Source organism: Pseudorca crassidens, chromosome 8, assembly GCF_039906515.1.
Source record: "Pseudorca crassidens isolate mPseCra1 chromosome 8, mPseCra1.hap1, whole genome shotgun sequence".
Classification (NCBI taxonomy): Eukaryota; Metazoa; Chordata; class Mammalia; order Artiodactyla; family Delphinidae; genus Pseudorca; species Pseudorca crassidens.
Window position 1 is genome coordinate 18275481 of NC_090303.1, and position 17943 is coordinate 18293423.

Sequence of the window (17943 nt, forward strand, 5' to 3'; positions counted from 1 at the left end):
TTCTTAACCACAGGGTTATTTTCCACGTTTGTGCTGGTGGTTTTCTTAGGAGGAAGAGAAAGAAAAGGAGGCGGATAGGGAAGTTGTGTGGGACCTGCTTTCACTATCCCTGGATGAAAAGAGGAAAGGGTTGGTTTTGAATAAGCAAAAGCATTAATGTGCCAAACACATCCTTCTTCCCTTGGCAACCTTTGCCTTTTCCTTTTTTACATTTCAGGGTCAAATGGGAATGATGTTCTCTACTTCTCAAATTGGAAACTTGACTAAAAATCGGTTTGACTGAAATTAAAATGTGAAATGCACCTAAGAGGAGAGTATGTAATAGCTTTGATAATGTAAAGTCTGGGATGGTGAAACAAGTGACAGATCTTTCCATCTACTTTTAAATGTTATTTGTGAGAGAGAAGTTTACTGTGCAATGAAACGAGTGAAAATTTAGCGGTGGAGAAGTAAAGAGGAAGGAACAAGTTCTCACTAAAATCACCTCCATGTACAGTCAGTCACAAGGAGTTGAATCAGGCATTCATATATTTTCAACATGTCCGTATTAAACTGAGTCACACGCACCAGCCTTGGAACATCTTCTTCCTTTTTATATGTATTATGATTGTAAATTTTCTGTTATTAAATGCCAACACTGAAGGGATGATGGCCGCTTGGCATGCGGGATCTTAGTTCCTCAACCAGGGATCGAACCTGTGCCCCCTGCAGTGGAAGTGCAAAGTCTTAACCACTGGACTGCCAGGGAAGTCCCATGGGATGGCGGTCTTTTAAAATGAGACGAGCAGTATATTCATCTTCTGAGGTCCCCACGTACCTATTTTGTCGCCAGTTGAAATGCAACCATATGGCAGGAGGCACAGATCCAAAGATTCAGTCTCCCAAATGGACTCCATGATTCGTAGAATCTGGGCATCAAAACACAAAAACGTTTCCATTATAAATATGTATTATTCTTCTCTGTTAAAAACAACAACAGTCTTCTCTGGTAACACAAAATATTGAAGTGAACATAAAATATGTAAGTAACAAATGTACTTTTATTTATCAACCTGGTACTCTAATGTTTCCCTTCCTCGGGAGCCTGTTAATTTTGGTCCCTGAGAGGCACCTTGGGGAAGAGAATAGTTGGATTTTTCTGGGCGTAGGTTTTAGCCATGATTTATCTATTATTCAAATGTTCCTAGTTATGTGTATTTTACCACAATAGAAAAAGCTCCACTCTAACATCTTTACACATTTTTATCCATAAGGCACTCTTGGGCTACAACCAAGGCAACAGTAACGGCGATGATAATGGTAGCTGACATTCACCGAGGACTGTTTTATGTTGATCCTTTTTATTAACCCCCTAGTGTGGGTATGATTACTTTTCCCGTTCTTTTTCAGATTCTTTTCCATTATAGGTTATTACAAGATATTGAGTAGAATTCCCTGTGCTGTACAGTAGGTCCTTGTTGTTAATCTATTTTATATATAGTCGTGTGTATCTGTTAATCCCAAACTCCTCATTTATCCCCCCTACCCTTTCCCCTGTGGTAACCGTAAGTTTGTTCTCTATGTCTGTGAGTTTATCTCTGTTTTGTAAATAAGTTCATTTGTATCATATTCTAGATTCCATGGTTTGCCTGTTTTAAATAAATCACATGAAATATTAGAAATGGTGTTACTTCTACAGTATTAAACTAGGGTATAGAGAATATTACTTTACAAATCTGCAAAGCTAAAGTTTATGTTAGATAATATGAAAATGATCAGCATTGATACCTTCACCATCCATCTTCTGTTCTAGTAATCTGTTCACTCTTGTTACGTAACTGCATAAATTCTGCAGTCACCTACGTGTTCACCTTCTCCCTCCTTCCTATCACATCATTCACTTCAGTTTGTGTATGTGGATGTGTACCAAAGGTGATGTATCTAAGGAGAGCATCTGAGAGTGTGTGGCTATGTCTGTGGATATGCATAAAGTGGATACTTGGGGGTAAAATAGGTTTCTATTCCATGTTGCCACACTAGGAATGCGTTGTATAAGAAAGAGGTTAGGGCAGGGAAGTGCATCTGGCTATTTGGGAATGCTGGGTATGCATCTCCTCAGGAATGGACAGAACTGTGAGGCTCACTAGATTTCGTATCTAATGGTCCATGGCTATATTCCCCCAGTGAAAACTCTATTATGTCACCTTTGATCACTGTTCATCATACAAAATAGGAGAATGGAACAGGGTCAGTAGAAGGCACTTTTTTAGATCTAGTACAGAATTCTTGTTTCAGATAGCTGAAAAAAAAATTCCTTAACAGCAGCACACCTGTAAAATCAGCATGTCCTGGCGCAGATCGTCGCCGTGTTTAAAGATAATTCCAATTGTTTCATTTGACAGAGCTGTAGGGTCGGCACATTTAAACTCAAGCCACAGGGGCTTTTTCTTGGAGGCCATCACTTTACATTTTTCAATCTGTAAGAAGACAGCCACATGTTTCCCACACACAATTGAAGACACATTGTGGAGATGCACACCCTCTTGCAAAGCATCTCTGTAAACATCTAGGACAAAGTCCCAGTTGGAAAAGGATTTTCAATGATTTGGGTAAAAATGCAGAAGGCATTTTCACCAAATCCAAAAATGCTAGTGAGAGCAAGTTACAACACTTAAACCAGTGGTTCTCAAAGTGTGTTGCAAGGAACTCTAAGCATCTGTGGGGGTGCCTAAGAGGTGTGGCATATCCCATCCTCTGTATACCCCCCTCCCGTAGGACTCTTGTCCCCTCTAACAAAGAGCAATTGTGCTGTTATTTGTCTATACATATCTGGCCTCCCTCTAAGAATTAGTTTGAAAAAAAAAAAAAAGAGTTCTATTGCTACCATAGTGTCTAAAAATGGTTGTCAAAAATCAGATGCAGTCTAATTCCAGGCCAAATGTAACAAGATGAAATTTAACAGCAATAGATGAGACTCTAGCACTCCGGCACAATGCCTGTCCCCTCCCCCAAACCCCCATACGTCGAAATAAATTCAAGGTGGGAGAAAGGTGGTTTAGCAGCCACTCATTCAAAAAGAGAAAATCTTAGGAGTTTTAGCCGAAAGTGAATTCACCAAGGATCAAAAATGTGACGTGGTCTTTAAAAAAAAAAAAAACAAACACAATTTGAAGCTGTATTAATATATCATTATTCCTACTAATTTCTGACTTCAAAAGGACAGTGGATAGTGTGTGCTTTTGCTAGAGAGCGAGTTTACTGCTAATTGTATATAAAATTAAACATGGATCAAAGACTTAAATGTGAGATTAAAACTTCTAGGAAAAAATATTTGCTACATTGAATTAGGCAGTGTTTCTCAACTTTGGCACTGCTGACATTTGGGGCTGGATAATTGTTTGTTGCAGCGGGGACTGTCCTGTGTATCGTAGGATATTTAGCAGCACCCCTGGGCTCTACCCACTGGATGCTAGTAGCATTCTCCCAGTTGTAACAATCAAAAATGTCTCTCGGGCTTCCCTGGTGGCGCAGTGGTTGAGAGTCCGCCTGCCGATGCAGGGGACACGGGTTCGTGCCCCGGTCTGGGAGGATCCCACATGCCGCGGAGCGGCTGGGCCCGTGAGCCATGGCCGCTGAGCCTGCGCGTCCGGAGCCTGTGCTCCGCAACGGGAGAGGCCGCAACAGTGAGAGGCCCGCGTACCGCCAACAACAAAAACAAAAACAAAAAATGTCTCTGGACGTTACCAAATACCCCTTGGTGGAGGAGGTGGAGGTCCCCCCCTGGTTACTGGATGAAGCAAATATTTCTTAGGCCACGAAATTCATGAAGCATAAAAGAAAAAGTGATAAATTGGACTTAATCAGAATTAAAACCTTCTGCCGCAGACTGGGAGAAAATATTTGTAAACTATATGCCTGATAAAGGATTTGTATCCAGAATATATAAATAACTCGTAAATAAGAAGAAGGTGGTAACCTAAATTAAAAGTGAATGGAAGATATGAATAGAAACTTCTCAAAAGAAGATGGAAACTTATCAAAAGCACATGAAAAGATGCTCAGCATCACTAGGGAAATGCAAATAAAAACAACAGTGAAGTACCACTTCATACCCATTTGAGTGGCTAAAATTAAGAAGACTGATGATAACAAGTGTTCTCTAGGATGTGGAACAATCAGAACTTGCACACATTGTGGTGGGAAGATAAAATGGCACGGTTGCCATTATAAAATGGAAAACCAGTTTGGCAGTATCTTATAAACACACACGTCCCTTCTGACCCAACGATCTCACTGTTAAATATTTACTCAAAAGGTGAATGGAAAACAAATTGTGGTATAACCATATAAGGGAATATTACTCAGTCATAAAAAGGGACAGATCACTGAGACACACAGCAACATGGATGGATCTTCAGAGCATTATGCTAAGTAAAAGAATCCATATACGAAAACTACATACTGTATGATTCCACTTCATGACATTCTAGAAAGGGCAAAATTACACGATAGAAGACAGATCCGTCATCCGGGATGGAGGATGGAAGGAGGAAGGGACTAACTGCAAAGGGATATGAAAGGATTTTTTCTATAAATTTCTATGGAAATATTCTATATCTTCATTGTGGTGATATGGTTGTATACGTTTGGCAAAACTCCTTGAACTGTACACTTGCAATGGATACATTTTATTGTATACAAATGTTTTCTCAAGAAAGCTGATTTAAAACAAAATGGATGGAAGATTGCCTGGTGTTGAGGTTTTTAGTATCTAGCAATTAGGGAAGGGCTTGATGGAAGCCCATCTGGGGACTTTCCACCTTCCCTGTCTCTCTATAAACGTCAGCTTTTATCCACTAGGCCCAGGAAAGCAGGCAGAGCCATCGTCAAGACATAAAGACCAGGGAGAGACATCAACGCGATACCTACCACCAGGGCTCCTGCTTTCAGTCCAGGGTCATATGGAACTCTGAAGCTTTGGGGGAGATTCAAATGCTGTAGGATTTCAAGCTTTTGCTTAAGTTGGGAAATAACTGTAATTGTCAAATGCACACAAGAGTTACATGAGTTCAAGAAATCACCAGTATCATCTCTAACATTTCCTGAGGCCGCAGGTATTGACAACATTCTATATATTTGGTAGGGTGAGGAACAGAAGAAGAGGCGGTAGGTTTCTGTCTTTGAGGAACTAACCATTGAGGGTGGCAGGGTAAGTCAGGCTTCCTGGGAGCAACAGAGCCACGTACACACATTACAACAGGGGACAGAAATATCTGAATATATATGGGATACCCAGACAGTCAGAGGGAGAAGGATGCTTTATGGATAATGGTAAGGAATTACTGTAGTTTTCTTTCCAACGTGTGAAGCTTTAAACTGCCATCTGATTTGGGAAACAGGTATCGGAAGACCATATTAAATGGAATTCGGTTAGGGTTTGGGAAATTCTTTTCAGAAGAGGAAGTTAGGTTGTGTGGAGGCAATATGATAGTCTCAAAATTGTGAAGGCAAAATACATAAATTAAAAATTACTGCCTATTCCCAATAAAGATGTTAAAAAAGAATAAAATTACTGCCTGGGTACCAGACAGACTGGAGGCTGGTACAAATGTTGCTCTTTCTTTCTTACAATAAAAATAAAAGCAAGATTATTATTACCATTATTATTTTTAGAAGAGACCATTATTGGTTTATTGGAAAAGATTCAAAGGCAAAAATGGCAAGTCAAAATATTCAGAAGTTTAAAATACTCGCTGAGTATGTTTGTGAGTGTCCATTATGAGCCATAGTGGTGGATCGAGATATACAAACGTGAATAAGAGATAATTCCTAGCTTCAAGGCTCATACAGTTTAACAGACCAGAAAGATGTGTTAATGAGTTTAATTTAATGCAGTAACAACCAAAACCTATGGGAATACAGATAAAGAGTGATTAACTTTCCTAAAGCAGGGGCTGAGGGACAGGATTTCTTAGGGATAAGAAGACAACATTGGAACACAGAGGAGGTGATATATATGTTTTTATAGAAAGTACATATATATAAAAAATATATGTACATATAGCTATATATGATGTATATGTATACATATACACAAAAAATTTAAAATAACCTCTCAATAATTCATTACTTTAAAAGACTGAGGACTTGAAAATTAGACGCATGTATTGAAAGATGGGGAAGAAAAGATATTTGGAAATAACTAATCTTTTTTGTGTGTGTGCATAGTTGCTCTTAAAAAATACATCGTACATCTGCATAATGCTGTTTTAAGTTTTCAAAGAGTTTAACATCTATTATCATACGTACATCATTAAAATATATATGTAGTTTTAAAAAATATTAACTTGTAAAGGGGGAACTTTAAATTTGCTGACTCCGTGAAGACAGAAGATTAAAAAATGTATCCTTGGCTACCTTGAGGAAGGTGCGACTTGCGTTCCAGAAGGAAGAAGGATCACAGGAACGATGGCATTTGGAGACAAAGGCATTTGGAAAGAGAACCAAGAGAACAGAGCCACCGTACCTTGGGAACTGACGTCATACTTTTCTGCAGAGAGCGATTTAATATCCATGGTGACCTTTTGTAACATGTCAATTACTTGGACTTGCTGGGTGAAGTCGTGCAGCATGGCCGTGCCGCAGCCCCTCAGATAGGCTTCCAGGATCACTGCAAACCTCTGCTGATAGTGTCTGGACTGGGCGATCTCACTTCTCAAGAACCAAAATAAGAAGTGACCAATTCGTTTGTTCTGAGGATGAAACCAAGAAGGTTGCCATTATTACGACTAACGCTCTAGATCTATCAGCCAATTCTCTGTAACTTTTTAAACGTCACACTCTTATCAAAATGGAAGTACTTACTCTTAAACCACGCTTCAGCAGAAATCTGGCAAGGGCACTGTCATGGTATGGTTCAAATTTCACAGCCTAAAGGAAGAACACATTGGCATTTGTGGGATTGCATTCTCCATTGATTAATCGGGAAACAGGAAAGGGAGAAAAACTGGTGCTCTGCCTTAGTGGGTTTGTATGGATAGGGCGACGAGAATCTGAGCAGTCACTTAAGTTCAATCCTTTCTTTTCAAGGACAGTTTGGGCCAGGGTGAACCACTTGCGGAAGGACCAGGATTGGAAGCCAGAACTCCTGACTCACAATCACGTGCTTTTGATGACTTCAGAGGTGAAGAGGTGAGGGCTTTTGTTCCCATGAAGGCTTACCTGATTTGTTGGAAAGATAGAAGGGAAAGATGGAGATGGCTATAACACATCTATAAAGGTGGAAGGGAAGAAAGGTTGTTGGAAAGAAAATAGACAGTGGGGATATTGTACATGCAGGGAGAGAAATGTTTGTTAGATGTGGAGATCCTAAAAATCCTATAGCTTCTCTTCTCAAGTTGTGTGGTTGGCCTCTCACTGGCAAGTCACTGTGCTGCCTCCCAGGTTCTTACTGCAACTGGTCATTACTCCCTGCCATGACGCAGTGCATACAGGGCTATTGGTCTGAAAATCTCTTGTTTTATCTGGTTCCTCAGGTTCAGCAGTGTGTAGTAGTTTTCACATCACTTGGCTAATAACAGAGATAGTCACATAGGTGGCAGCTCTGTGACTGAGGAAAAAGAACCAATGACAAGTGAAAAATAGGGGCTGGACCGAGAACAGGGCCCAGGTGGGTGGCTGTCCCCAGCTCGCCCCCCACCCCCACCCCCGCCCGCTGCAGCCTAGCCAATTAAAAATAAAAAAGAATTAAATCCTGGTGGGTGCATGGGTATTTGTTACACCGTTCTCTACTTTTCTGCAAGTCTGCAATAGTTCATCATTTTAAAAGCAGTAAGACTCGCAAAAATTGATTATTAGACATGCACATGTAAAATTATAGGGTAGATGTCATGTATAAGCATAAAGAGAGGTTTAAAATTAAATATCTCAGAGTATCTCCTGTATAAATAGATACGGTCTATCCTGTTTTCCTAAGAAATAAGAGATATTCCCATTCCACTTTATGTTTTAGGGCCTGGGGGCGTTTGGGTATGATTTCCAATCCTTACTCTGGTTTTTCAGTTTGGAAATGATCAGAACAATCCTAACTGGATAATATTTCAGTTATCCCCATGCTTTCAAAGGTGAGGTGTGCTCTCATTGGTGCCACGGTAGCTGCAGCTAAGCTCTTCATTCTGAGCCTGTGGCTAGTTAGCCACCAGTAGTCACTTCAGAAATGTTAAGTTTCTAACCCAAACATGAGTCTTTCTGACATTCTTTGTGTTTCACTTCTGTAAAGATGATGAAGATCTCAACCAGGAGACCATTTTAATTAGGAATGAATGAGTCATTTGGCCATATCTGCAGTGTCTCAAATAGTTTTACAAATGACTACTTCTTCAAATTTAGGACCACAGATTCAATGTTAATATTACTTATTGACCTCTTTCATTTAAACATTTCCAAGAAGAACACTATTCATTTTCCAACTCTGCAAAGTTTACTTGTGAAAATGACAATGGAAAATAATTCATGATCGCCTTGGGACTTGGAACAGATCTCGTGCAAATTTGTTTCACGTTCTTTTTGTTATGGAGAGCTAGAAAACTGAGGAGACTTTGATTTTTCTAAAATTTTCAGTAGCGTTTATGCCAGCCTCTGAACTCATGGAAGATAAAAATATCGGTTCTATTCGATAGATGAAAGCAAAGGCCAAATATAACGTTTCAAGTATCTGCCTAAGGGGAAGGTGAAGATTCAAAGTTGAGAGTATCCAAAATTCGCATCAGAAAACTTCAGAAACTTCCTATAAATATAGATAATGATTAGACAGTTTGGTGTCCACCAGTCAGCCTGGCTAATCCTAACCATCTCAGATCAAACATCACCTACTCAGAACTGTCCCTGGCTTCCTCAGTCTCAATCATGTGTCCCCAGAACCCCTGACTCTTTTCTCATAACACTCTGTAGCTTTTCCCCAAAGTGTCTGTCACAACGTGTTACTCAATATCTGCCCGTATGTGTACTCATTTGGTGTCGGTCTTCATGCACCACAAGCTACACTAGGGCAGAGTCCAGCCCTGTTTTGATCACTGCTCTATATCCAGCAACCAGAACTGAGGAAGCATTCAGTCTGTGCTGTTGAATTCATGAATGAACACTTCTGCTCTCTAAAGTTGAATTCCCTTCCAAGTCCTTTCCTTCCTCCTGTCAAGCAGCACAATATGATTTGAGAATGGCTATCGTGAGCAAGAGAACTCTTCCTCCTTTCTTTAACGTCCTAAGGAAACCCTTGATAATTTAGTCGAGGGTTTAGCAAATGATTTAGTCTCTCTGGACCCCAAGGAAAGGCATGTGGAGAGCAGTGGACACACAGTACCAGACCTATCTAAAGAGAGCGGCTTTCAAGGTCCCATGCAGATATGAGATGTTACTCTATGAATTGTGATAAAGACAATCAGAGAGTATGACGTTTTTCCTCTAGGACACACTATCCTGACACTGCTGGGTTGATGCCAGATATTGGGACGCAGTGAAAAGAGCAGGGCCAGGAGTCAGACCTCCTGGGTTTGAATTTGACTTTCAAAGTATGTGACCTTGGGCACATTACTTAGCCTCTCTGTGCCTCAGTTTCCTGATATATAAAATGCAAATATTAACTTGACCTCTATCATCGTTGTTGGGAGAGTTAAATGTGATAATACACGAAAAGCATGTAGATCCCCTGCAGCCTTGGCACAAGGGAGCATTCGATAAGTCAAGTCTATCATTGATACAGTAAATGAGAACAAAGTATTCCCACAGGAACGGTTCTCCTAAAAAGCAGAAATATTAATGTCATCAAAATGCTTGTCAACAAGCCCTCAAAGACAGTAAAAAAGTAAGTGGAACAGTTTACTACTTTTTGAGGTAGTTTCATTAGATCTCCTTTGACTGGTCGTGACTCTCTAGACAAGGGGCATTGGAAGACAGCTGAATGGGGCACCTGTGCATATGCAGATAAACCCCTTGAGATGAGTGCATCCCCCTACCTGGACCAGCTGCAGCAGGTAATGTAGCACGTCATCGTCTTCCAAGCTCTCCAGTTTCTGAACTGCAATGGCTCTTACGTTTTCATCCGAAAAGTTGCAGTCCAGGAGTTGCATTGTTAATCCAACATCCAAAGCACTTTGATCCCAGACCTCCCTTCTGGCTAACAGTTGATATGTTTTGGCCACAATTTCTTGCTGTCCCCATTTCACTGAGCTAAAGAGCTTAGGATACGCTTTGGGATCCTTCAGACTTTCATATCTGAAATGCCAGAGCAACTCTTTGTCTTCGGCTGTGAGAGGGTTAAGGGGATCAGTGGCTATGATCGCCTCTAGTTGCTTCCGAAGCTGATTGGGCATTTCTGCTCGAACCCGGTCCCCTTCCGGGTCAGGGGTGGGCCGATGCTTAGGCAAGGCTATGGGGTGACAGTAATTGTCCAGAAGAATGGAGATGGACATTGAGTTCTCCTTGTCCGGGTTGGTGGCAGACGTGAGCTTGTCAGCATTGATGCTGCCATGGTCTTCCGCCTTCCCGGATAGCTGCCACATGTGGAGTACGTACTCCCCGTGGCGCAGGAGGAACCGGTGGTCTATGAGCAGCAGGTTCACGTAATACAGAAGCTGAGCTTTGCCTCTGGACTCGGGACTGGGAGTCTCCGCAGAGGCCTTACCAGATAGAGCTGGAGCTTTGCCGCAGTAGATCTGGAGGTTCAGCAGAGCCCCTTTGGGCAAGTCTTTGATCTTGATACTGAACTCAAGCCACACATTCCACAGCACCTCCTCCGTGAAGGGTTTGGGGCTGGTTCTCCTTTGGCAAAGGACTTGCTGCCCATACTGGATGTTTGCCTCCACAAAAACCGTGAGGTCCGCGTTCCGGGGCAGGACGGGGATATCAATGCCTCTGATTTTTACCCTGAACTTGCGGTCACAGTCCCACAGGGACACGGTGAACACGCTCTCGTGGTCCTTCCCGTGGATGGTCAGCTGCTCATGGTAGCCGGTGACTCCCGTGCAGTCGTCCACCAGCGGCCACTCTTCCTTCCTCACCTCGTCCAGGGCTGGGTCCGGCGGAGTGTCAAGCACCAGGTGAATCTCTTCCCCGTTCTTGAGGCACTGCCTCACCCACTGGAAGTTTCTGATGGGCGTCTCACCCACCAGGTACTCATCCCGGCCACAGACGCGCAGCACAAAGTCCTGTTCGTTCTGGCTTTCAGGGATATCCATCAGGGACTTCTTCTTGGCCATCTTGGTAAAGAAGCTCTGGAGGATGGTGCCCGGGGTGTCATCGGCTGAGACCTTGATGGTCTGGCTGGTGGTGCTGCGATGAATGACAATGAAGATGTAGTTGTTGGTGATCTTCTTCAGCAGGTACTCGGGGAGGGGCTTGGACGTCACCCAGGGGTGCATGGCGTAGAGCTTGGTGTCGCGGCCGGCCACCTCGGCCATGCGCGGGGTCACCAGGCGGCGGCGTGTGAACTCCAGCTCGTCGTCGTGCACGTTGCTGACGTCGGTGACGTCGTAGCCAATGAGGGCCGTGAGCTGGCGCTGGAAGGCCAGTGTCTCCTCCGAGGGCGCGAGCCTCTGCACCACGTGGATCTGCCCGGGGCTCCGGTGCAGCACCTTCCAGTAGCACAGGCAGTCCAGGGTCTGCACCACCTGGTACTTGTCGTAGATCTCGTACCACTGCCCCTTCTTCTGGTAGAGCAGGAGGAAGTGGTCGGGGCTGAGCCGGTGGTAGAAGTCGGCGGCCACGCTGGTCTCCAGCGCGCGCAGCCACACCTGGGCCTTCATCTGCTCCACGTTGCCGTGGCCAGCCACGTGCAGCAGCGCCGTTTCGGGGGTCTTGGTGTTGCGCTGGCTGGTGGGCAGCACAAACTCAATGGGGATGAGCTCCATGGAGGACAGGCTGGCCGCCGCGCTGCGTGGCTTCATCCTCCGGCGCCTGCGGCGGTTGTCCTCTCTCAGCACCACGTGCTGTTCATGGTTCTCCAGCTCCATGCCCTCTGCGACCTGGGAGCAGAGAAACAGAGGGCTCGGTCACAGGGCAGGTACTTGCCCTTCGTGGTCTCCCGCGAGCTGGCAGAAGGAGAAGGTGTAGACGAATGACAAGGACGTGCGCACGAGGATACCGGGGCTTTGGAATCGGGGCCCAGGAATCCTGGTCCCCAACACTTAGAATCTGGGGGATGGGCCCTTTAAATAATCTCTGAGCCTGTTTCCTGTCTGTCAAATGGGGTTAGCAGTGCCTCAGAGGGGTGAGTAAGGTGACAGTTAAATGAGGTAATATACTTGTTGAGTATGGGCCATGGGTCGATGGGGATTCATTAATCATTCTCTCTGCTTTCATTTCGTTTGAAAATTGAATTTTAAAAGAGAGAGGTAAAGCACTGATCTAGCACTGTGTCTGACCTGCTGTAGTAGTTCTAAGTGGTCATTTTTGTTAAGCATACTGAATTGCATGGATGAGTCAGATTATCCAGTTAAAGGATCATGTCCTGGTTTATAAGGTGCAATGTGAGGTGCTGAAAACCCCCCTCTGAAAAGAGGCCTTTGACTTATTTCCTCTTCGTTTAGTCTCATTTGTCTCCTAGGGGACCCAGACACCTTACCCAACTGGCCTGTCAGTCCCTTTTCAAACTTTCTGGATCAGGTGTCTGCTCCCTAGTCAACTTCCTGTTTTTGTTTTCTTTTCATTTTTTTCTTTCTTGTTAGGAGAGGTAGTCATTTCATTGATAAAACTCAGAAAGATCAGAATTGGTGAAGTTGCGCTCAAGAACATTTGCAGATATTTAAAACTGTGAATCATGAAATGTGTAAGCATCGTGGCTGTCACTGCTCCGTTAGGGCAGTATCTTAGGGGAGTCCCCAGGGCTGTACTTTCCAAATATGAACATTCAGATAATTTTAACTTTGTAACCAGTTCATCCCATCTGCCTCTGGAGAAACCACAGGATGGAAGGAAGGACCTGCTTTTGGGCCCCAATCGATTATTTAACTTCTTTTTGCTCTAATATTTTCATCTCTATAACGAGAATTCACCAATTTATTCTCAACAATTTATCCACTGTACCTTCACAAAGCATTTAAGTATAAATGTGACTTATTGCAGTAAGAAACTCTCCAAATAAGGATTGACATGCTAAACATCTTAAAATTGAGATATGAGTAAGGTATTTTGACTTTACTATTTAGTATCCTTTAACATTTTGTAAGATGTTCTAAATAAGAATCAACTAGTGAAACAAAAATTAATGTTTCAGAAAATATTATTTACTTCTTAAAGGACTAATGTTAGTGACACTCATATATACTTATTTCCTTAAGAAATAGTGGAGCATTTGACACATACCAGAAAGGAGAGTTTGATTAAAGGGTAAGAAAGGCAGGTTTCATTAGATCCAAACTTCTGTACTCGGCTTAAACTTACTTTTAAAGTCAGTAGTCCCTCTCTTAAAATATTATGAAGTTACACTTAGTAAATACATGAAATCAACTGTCCCAAAGGACTGTCTCTTACAGCTTAAGACCTTCACTATTTGCTCTTTTGCTACTTTACATAATAACAAAGAAGAGAACTGTAAGTTATGTGAATATTGGCACTAACTTGAAATAAAATAGGTCCAAATTTAGGCAACATGCAAATACACAGCAATCACTTCTGCCTCCATGAGATCAAGTAGACTTACAAGATACGAGGTGCAGAAGAAAACTGGCTGACTCAATACTCACTGCTTTCCTTCATGGTTGAGGCTGTGAAGCTTTCTCCTTTTACGAGAAGATGTTAGAAACACTGTTCAGTACACTAATCGCGAAGAGTGCACTTTTAAGAACGTGAAGGCTGCTGACACAGCCCCCCGTGCCCTCCCTCTTCCTCCCAAACAAAAACAAAAAAGGACCGATGCACCTGCAAAGCTATTGCCGGAACCTTGTGGATATCCACACACAAGGGTTGGACTAGACAATGAAACAGACATTCAGTGGCAGTATCGTCAGATGAACGACAACAGTTCCAGATACAAATCTTCTGGCTGAGAAGGAAGTGTCACTATGCCGAGTCAGACCCAACAAAGGGCAAAAAATAGAAGGAAGCAATACCTGATAAAGCAGCGGAGGTGATGATGTTGAAGGATCATTTGTTTAATTTCTGAAAACAAAACAAATTCAAACCTACCCAGTGTGCTTCTAAACTCTTCCGCTTTTCTGGGTCTCCCTTCATATCCAGATGCAGAGGAAGTGTTGCAGTTACCAGGAAGGAAGTTTTAACCAAGTTGATTATACGTGTGATTGCTCATTTAAAAAGTGTCAGAAATGCACTTCCTGTTGAAGCACACACAGCCCAGCACGAACGTGAGCTAAGTTGACTATATATTTTTTACTCCTTGAACTAATTTTGTAAAAAGTGTGAGAGTGGAAATGAATTAAAATGATGTAGAGCTAAATCAAAAATACATTCATGAGACACAAACACACAAAATGTCTTTCTGGCTGGTTCACAGTAGAAGGAAAGGCCTCATAGCCACAATATTAGAGAAACAGCCCGGTGGGAAGATTTTTACTTATATTTTTATTTTTTTAAAACATCTCTATTGGAGTATAATTGCTTTACAATGTTGTGTTAGTCTCTGCTGTATAACAAAGTCAATCAGCTATATGCATACGTATATCCCCATATCCCCTCCCTCTTGCATCTCCTTCCCACCCTCCCTAACCCACGCCTCTAGGTGCTCACAAAGCACCGAGCTGATTCCCCGTGTGATGCAGCTGCTTCCCACTAGCTATCTATTTTACATTTGGTAGTGTATATATGTCCATGCCACTCTCTCACTTCATCCCAGCTTACCCTTCCCCACCCCGTGACCTCAAGTCCATTCTCTACGTCTGCATCTTTATTCCTGTCCTGCCCCAGGTTCATCAAAACCTTTTTTTTTTTTTAACATTCCATATATGTGTTAGCGTACGGTATTTCTTTTCCTCTTTCTGACTTACTTCACTCTGTATGACAGACTCTAGGTCCATCCACCTCACCACAAATAACTCAATTTCGTTTCTTTTTATGGCTGAGTAATATTCCATTGTATATATGTGCCACATCTTCTTTATCCATTCGTCTGTCGATGGACACTTAGGTTGCTTCCATGCCCTGGCTATTGTAAATAGTGCTGCAATGAACACTGTGGCACATGACTCTTTTTGAATTATGGTTTTCTCAGGATATATGCCCAGTAGTGGGATTGCTGCGTCTTATTTTTAGTCTTTTAAGGAACCTCCATACTGTTCTCCATAGTGGCTGTATCAATTTACATTCCCACCAACAGTGCAAGAGGGTTCCCTTTTCCCCACACCCTCTCCAGCATTTATTGTTTCTAGATTTTTTGCTGATGGCCATTCTGACCGGTGTGAGGTGATACCTCTTTGTAGTTTTGATTTGCATTTCTCTAATGATTAGTGATGTTGAGCATCCTTTCATGTGTTTGTTGGCAATCTGTATATCTTCTTTGGAGAAATGTCTATTTAGGTCTTCTGCCCAAACTTGTATTGGTTGGTTTGTTTGTTTGTTTGATATTGAGCTGCACGAGCTGCTTGTATATTTTGGAGATGAATCCTTTGTCAGTTGCTTCGTCTGCAACTGTTTTCTCCCATTCTGAGGGTTGTCTTTACGTCTTCTTTATGGTTTCCTTTGCTGTGCAAAAGCTTTTACATTTCATTAGGTCCCATTTGTTTGTTTTTATTTCCATTTCTGTAGGAGGTGGGTCAAAAAGGATCCTGCTGTGATGTATGTCATAGAGTTTTCTGCCTATGTTTTCCTCTAAGAGTTTGATAGTGTCTGGCCTTACTTTTAGGTCTCTAATCCATTTTGAGTTTATTTTTGTGTATAGTGTTAGGGAGTGTTGTAATTTCATTCTTTTACATGTAGCTGTCCAGTTTTCCCAGCACCACTTATTGAAGAGGCTGTCTTTTCTCCATTGTATATTCTTGCCTCCTTTATCAAAGATAAGGTGACCTGACGCACGGCTCGGTGGGGCTCATCATGGTGGTGGAGAACCAGCACCCCAAGTCTTACCTGCACGTGCAATGCTACTGCTCAGACAGCTTCAACGTGGTGTCCACGCGTGGCAGCCTGTGCACCCAGGACAGTGTGCCGGCTTCTCCATCACCCACCGCCTGGTGCACTGCAAGGCGGCCCAGGTCTCCCTCAGTGACTGGACGGCCTCCGAGGGCAGCCACAGCCCCCCATTCACGCCCAAGGTCACTGGCCTCCATGGGCCCTGGCCGCTGTGACCACCCTGCCTGCCCCCATACACACTTTACGAGGGAGACCCCAACACAGGATGCTTGAACCAGAATCTCAGGATCCCCACCCCGGGAGTGCCAGTGGCATGGTGCAGCTTCTCCTGGGCCTTCCTTCCGGCCCTCCCTCCTACCCAGGGCCTCGTAGCCACCAAGCAGAATACCTCGAAGCGGCCTCTAGCTCGAGGGAGCTGTGTGCCAGCTCCTCTGACCAGCCCACCTTGAGGTCTGGCTCAGACTGCCAGGGCCAAGGTAAGACTGCCCCTTCCCATGGCCTGGGGCCTCCTGCCTGGGTGAGGCAGCCAAGAGCTCCATTCACAAAACCAAATTTGGGGGGTCAGAGGCCAGGACCCTGAGGTGAGCAGGGACCACCCCCGCACCTTGTGGGGTCAGGCCAGGACCCCAGGTGAGAACAGGGACAATCCCTTTTTTGGGGGGTCAGAGGCCAGGACCCCAGGATGAGAGCAAGGACCACCCTCTTGGGAAGGTCAGAGGCCAGAACTCCAGGTGAGAACAGGGACCACCCCCTTTGTGGGGCACGAGGTCAGGAGCCTTTTCTCCCCAGTTTGCCCCTAGGTCCCATCTCCCCCCAAGCCCTCATGAGGAAAGCAGGGGTTCCTGGAGTCCCAGCAGTGTCCCAGGAGGCAGGTGCCTGGTGACCGTGGGCTCAAGCAGGGGTGGGGAGGGACACTCTGCTATTCCTGGAGCGCCAGCCAGGATCGAAGCCATGCCCCAGGCTGGGGTTGTGGCAGGGGGTCAGGTGGACCTGAGCCTGGGCCCAGCCCTGTGCTTGGTGAGGGGGTTTGTCCTCAGCATCACCTGACCTCTGCTGGGAGGAACAGAGTCCAGGAGAACTCCTTGGCCAGCCCTGTCCAGGCACATGCAGGGTGTAGCCCCTCCCAGCCCCGCCCCACCTCAGAAGCCCAACGTCCTCCCTGTGGCTGCTCGGCCCTGAGTTCTGTGTCTGCCCCAGGATGACTGAGGCCGGCTTCCTGGACCACCTGGCCTCACTGCCCTGCAGCCCCTAGGCAGCAGGTGGCCAAGTCTATGGCCTCTTGCTTCCCATGGGGCTTGCGGGGGGGTGGGTTTACACCTGGAGAAGCACCCAAGAGCACTAGACTCCCCTTTGGGCCTTCTTTATATTCCTCCTTCTACTCTGAGCTGTGGGTATTTTTAACCCTGTACATATGGCAGCTCTTCTGACACAGAGGCTATTTTATCAATTGTCAGTACCATCCCTGTAGGATGATTCTCCATGGGTGTTTCCAGACTCAGGCTCCAATGGACCAGATAAAAATGTTTTGTTTTGTTTAAAAAAAAAAAAAAAAGGTGACCGAATGTGCGTGGGTTTATCTCTTCGCTTTCTATCTTGTTCCATTGACTGTATTTCTGTTTTTGTGCCAGTACCATACTGTCTTGATTACTGTAGCTTTGTAGTATAGTCTGAAGTCAGGGAGCCTGATTCTTCCAGCTCCGTTTTTCTTTCTCAAGATTGCTTTGGCTATTTGGGATCTTTTGTGTTTCTATAAAAATTGTGAAATTTTTTGTTCTACTTCTGTGAAAAATGCCAGTGGTAGTTTGATAGGGATTGCATTGAATCTGTAGATTGCTTTAGGTAGTATAATCATTTTCATAATGTTGATTCTTCCAATCCAAGAACATGGTATAT

General features: G+C 43.9%; 1 protein-coding gene across 2 annotated transcripts in view; it reads right to left on the bottom strand.

Annotated features, from left to right (window-relative positions):
- PIK3CG (phosphatidylinositol-4,5-bisphosphate 3-kinase catalytic subunit gamma) overlaps positions 1 to 14174 on the bottom strand; it is a 36467-nt gene extending 22293 nt beyond the window's left edge. Inside the window, exons 1-7 of one of the 2 annotated variants that reach the window (XM_067745955.1) lie at positions 14082 to 14174; positions 9990 to 11996; positions 6844 to 6909; positions 6506 to 6731; positions 4909 to 5012; positions 2310 to 2456; positions 818 to 908 (exon numbers count right to left, since the gene is read on the bottom strand). In XM_067745955.1, the coding sequence (XP_067602056.1) occupies positions 818 to 908; positions 2310 to 2456; positions 4909 to 5012; positions 6506 to 6731; positions 6844 to 6909; positions 9990 to 11984 (2629 nt within the window). In that variant the 5' untranslated portion in view covers positions 11985 to 11996; positions 14082 to 14174. Of the gene's footprint in view, positions 1 to 817; positions 909 to 2309; positions 2457 to 4908; positions 5013 to 6505; positions 6732 to 6843; positions 6910 to 9989; positions 11997 to 13715; positions 13852 to 14081 lie in introns of those variants that run through there. The other variant, XM_067745954.1, reaches the window with a different exon arrangement.
- Between the last annotated feature and the right edge of the window lie 3769 nt (positions 14175 to 17943).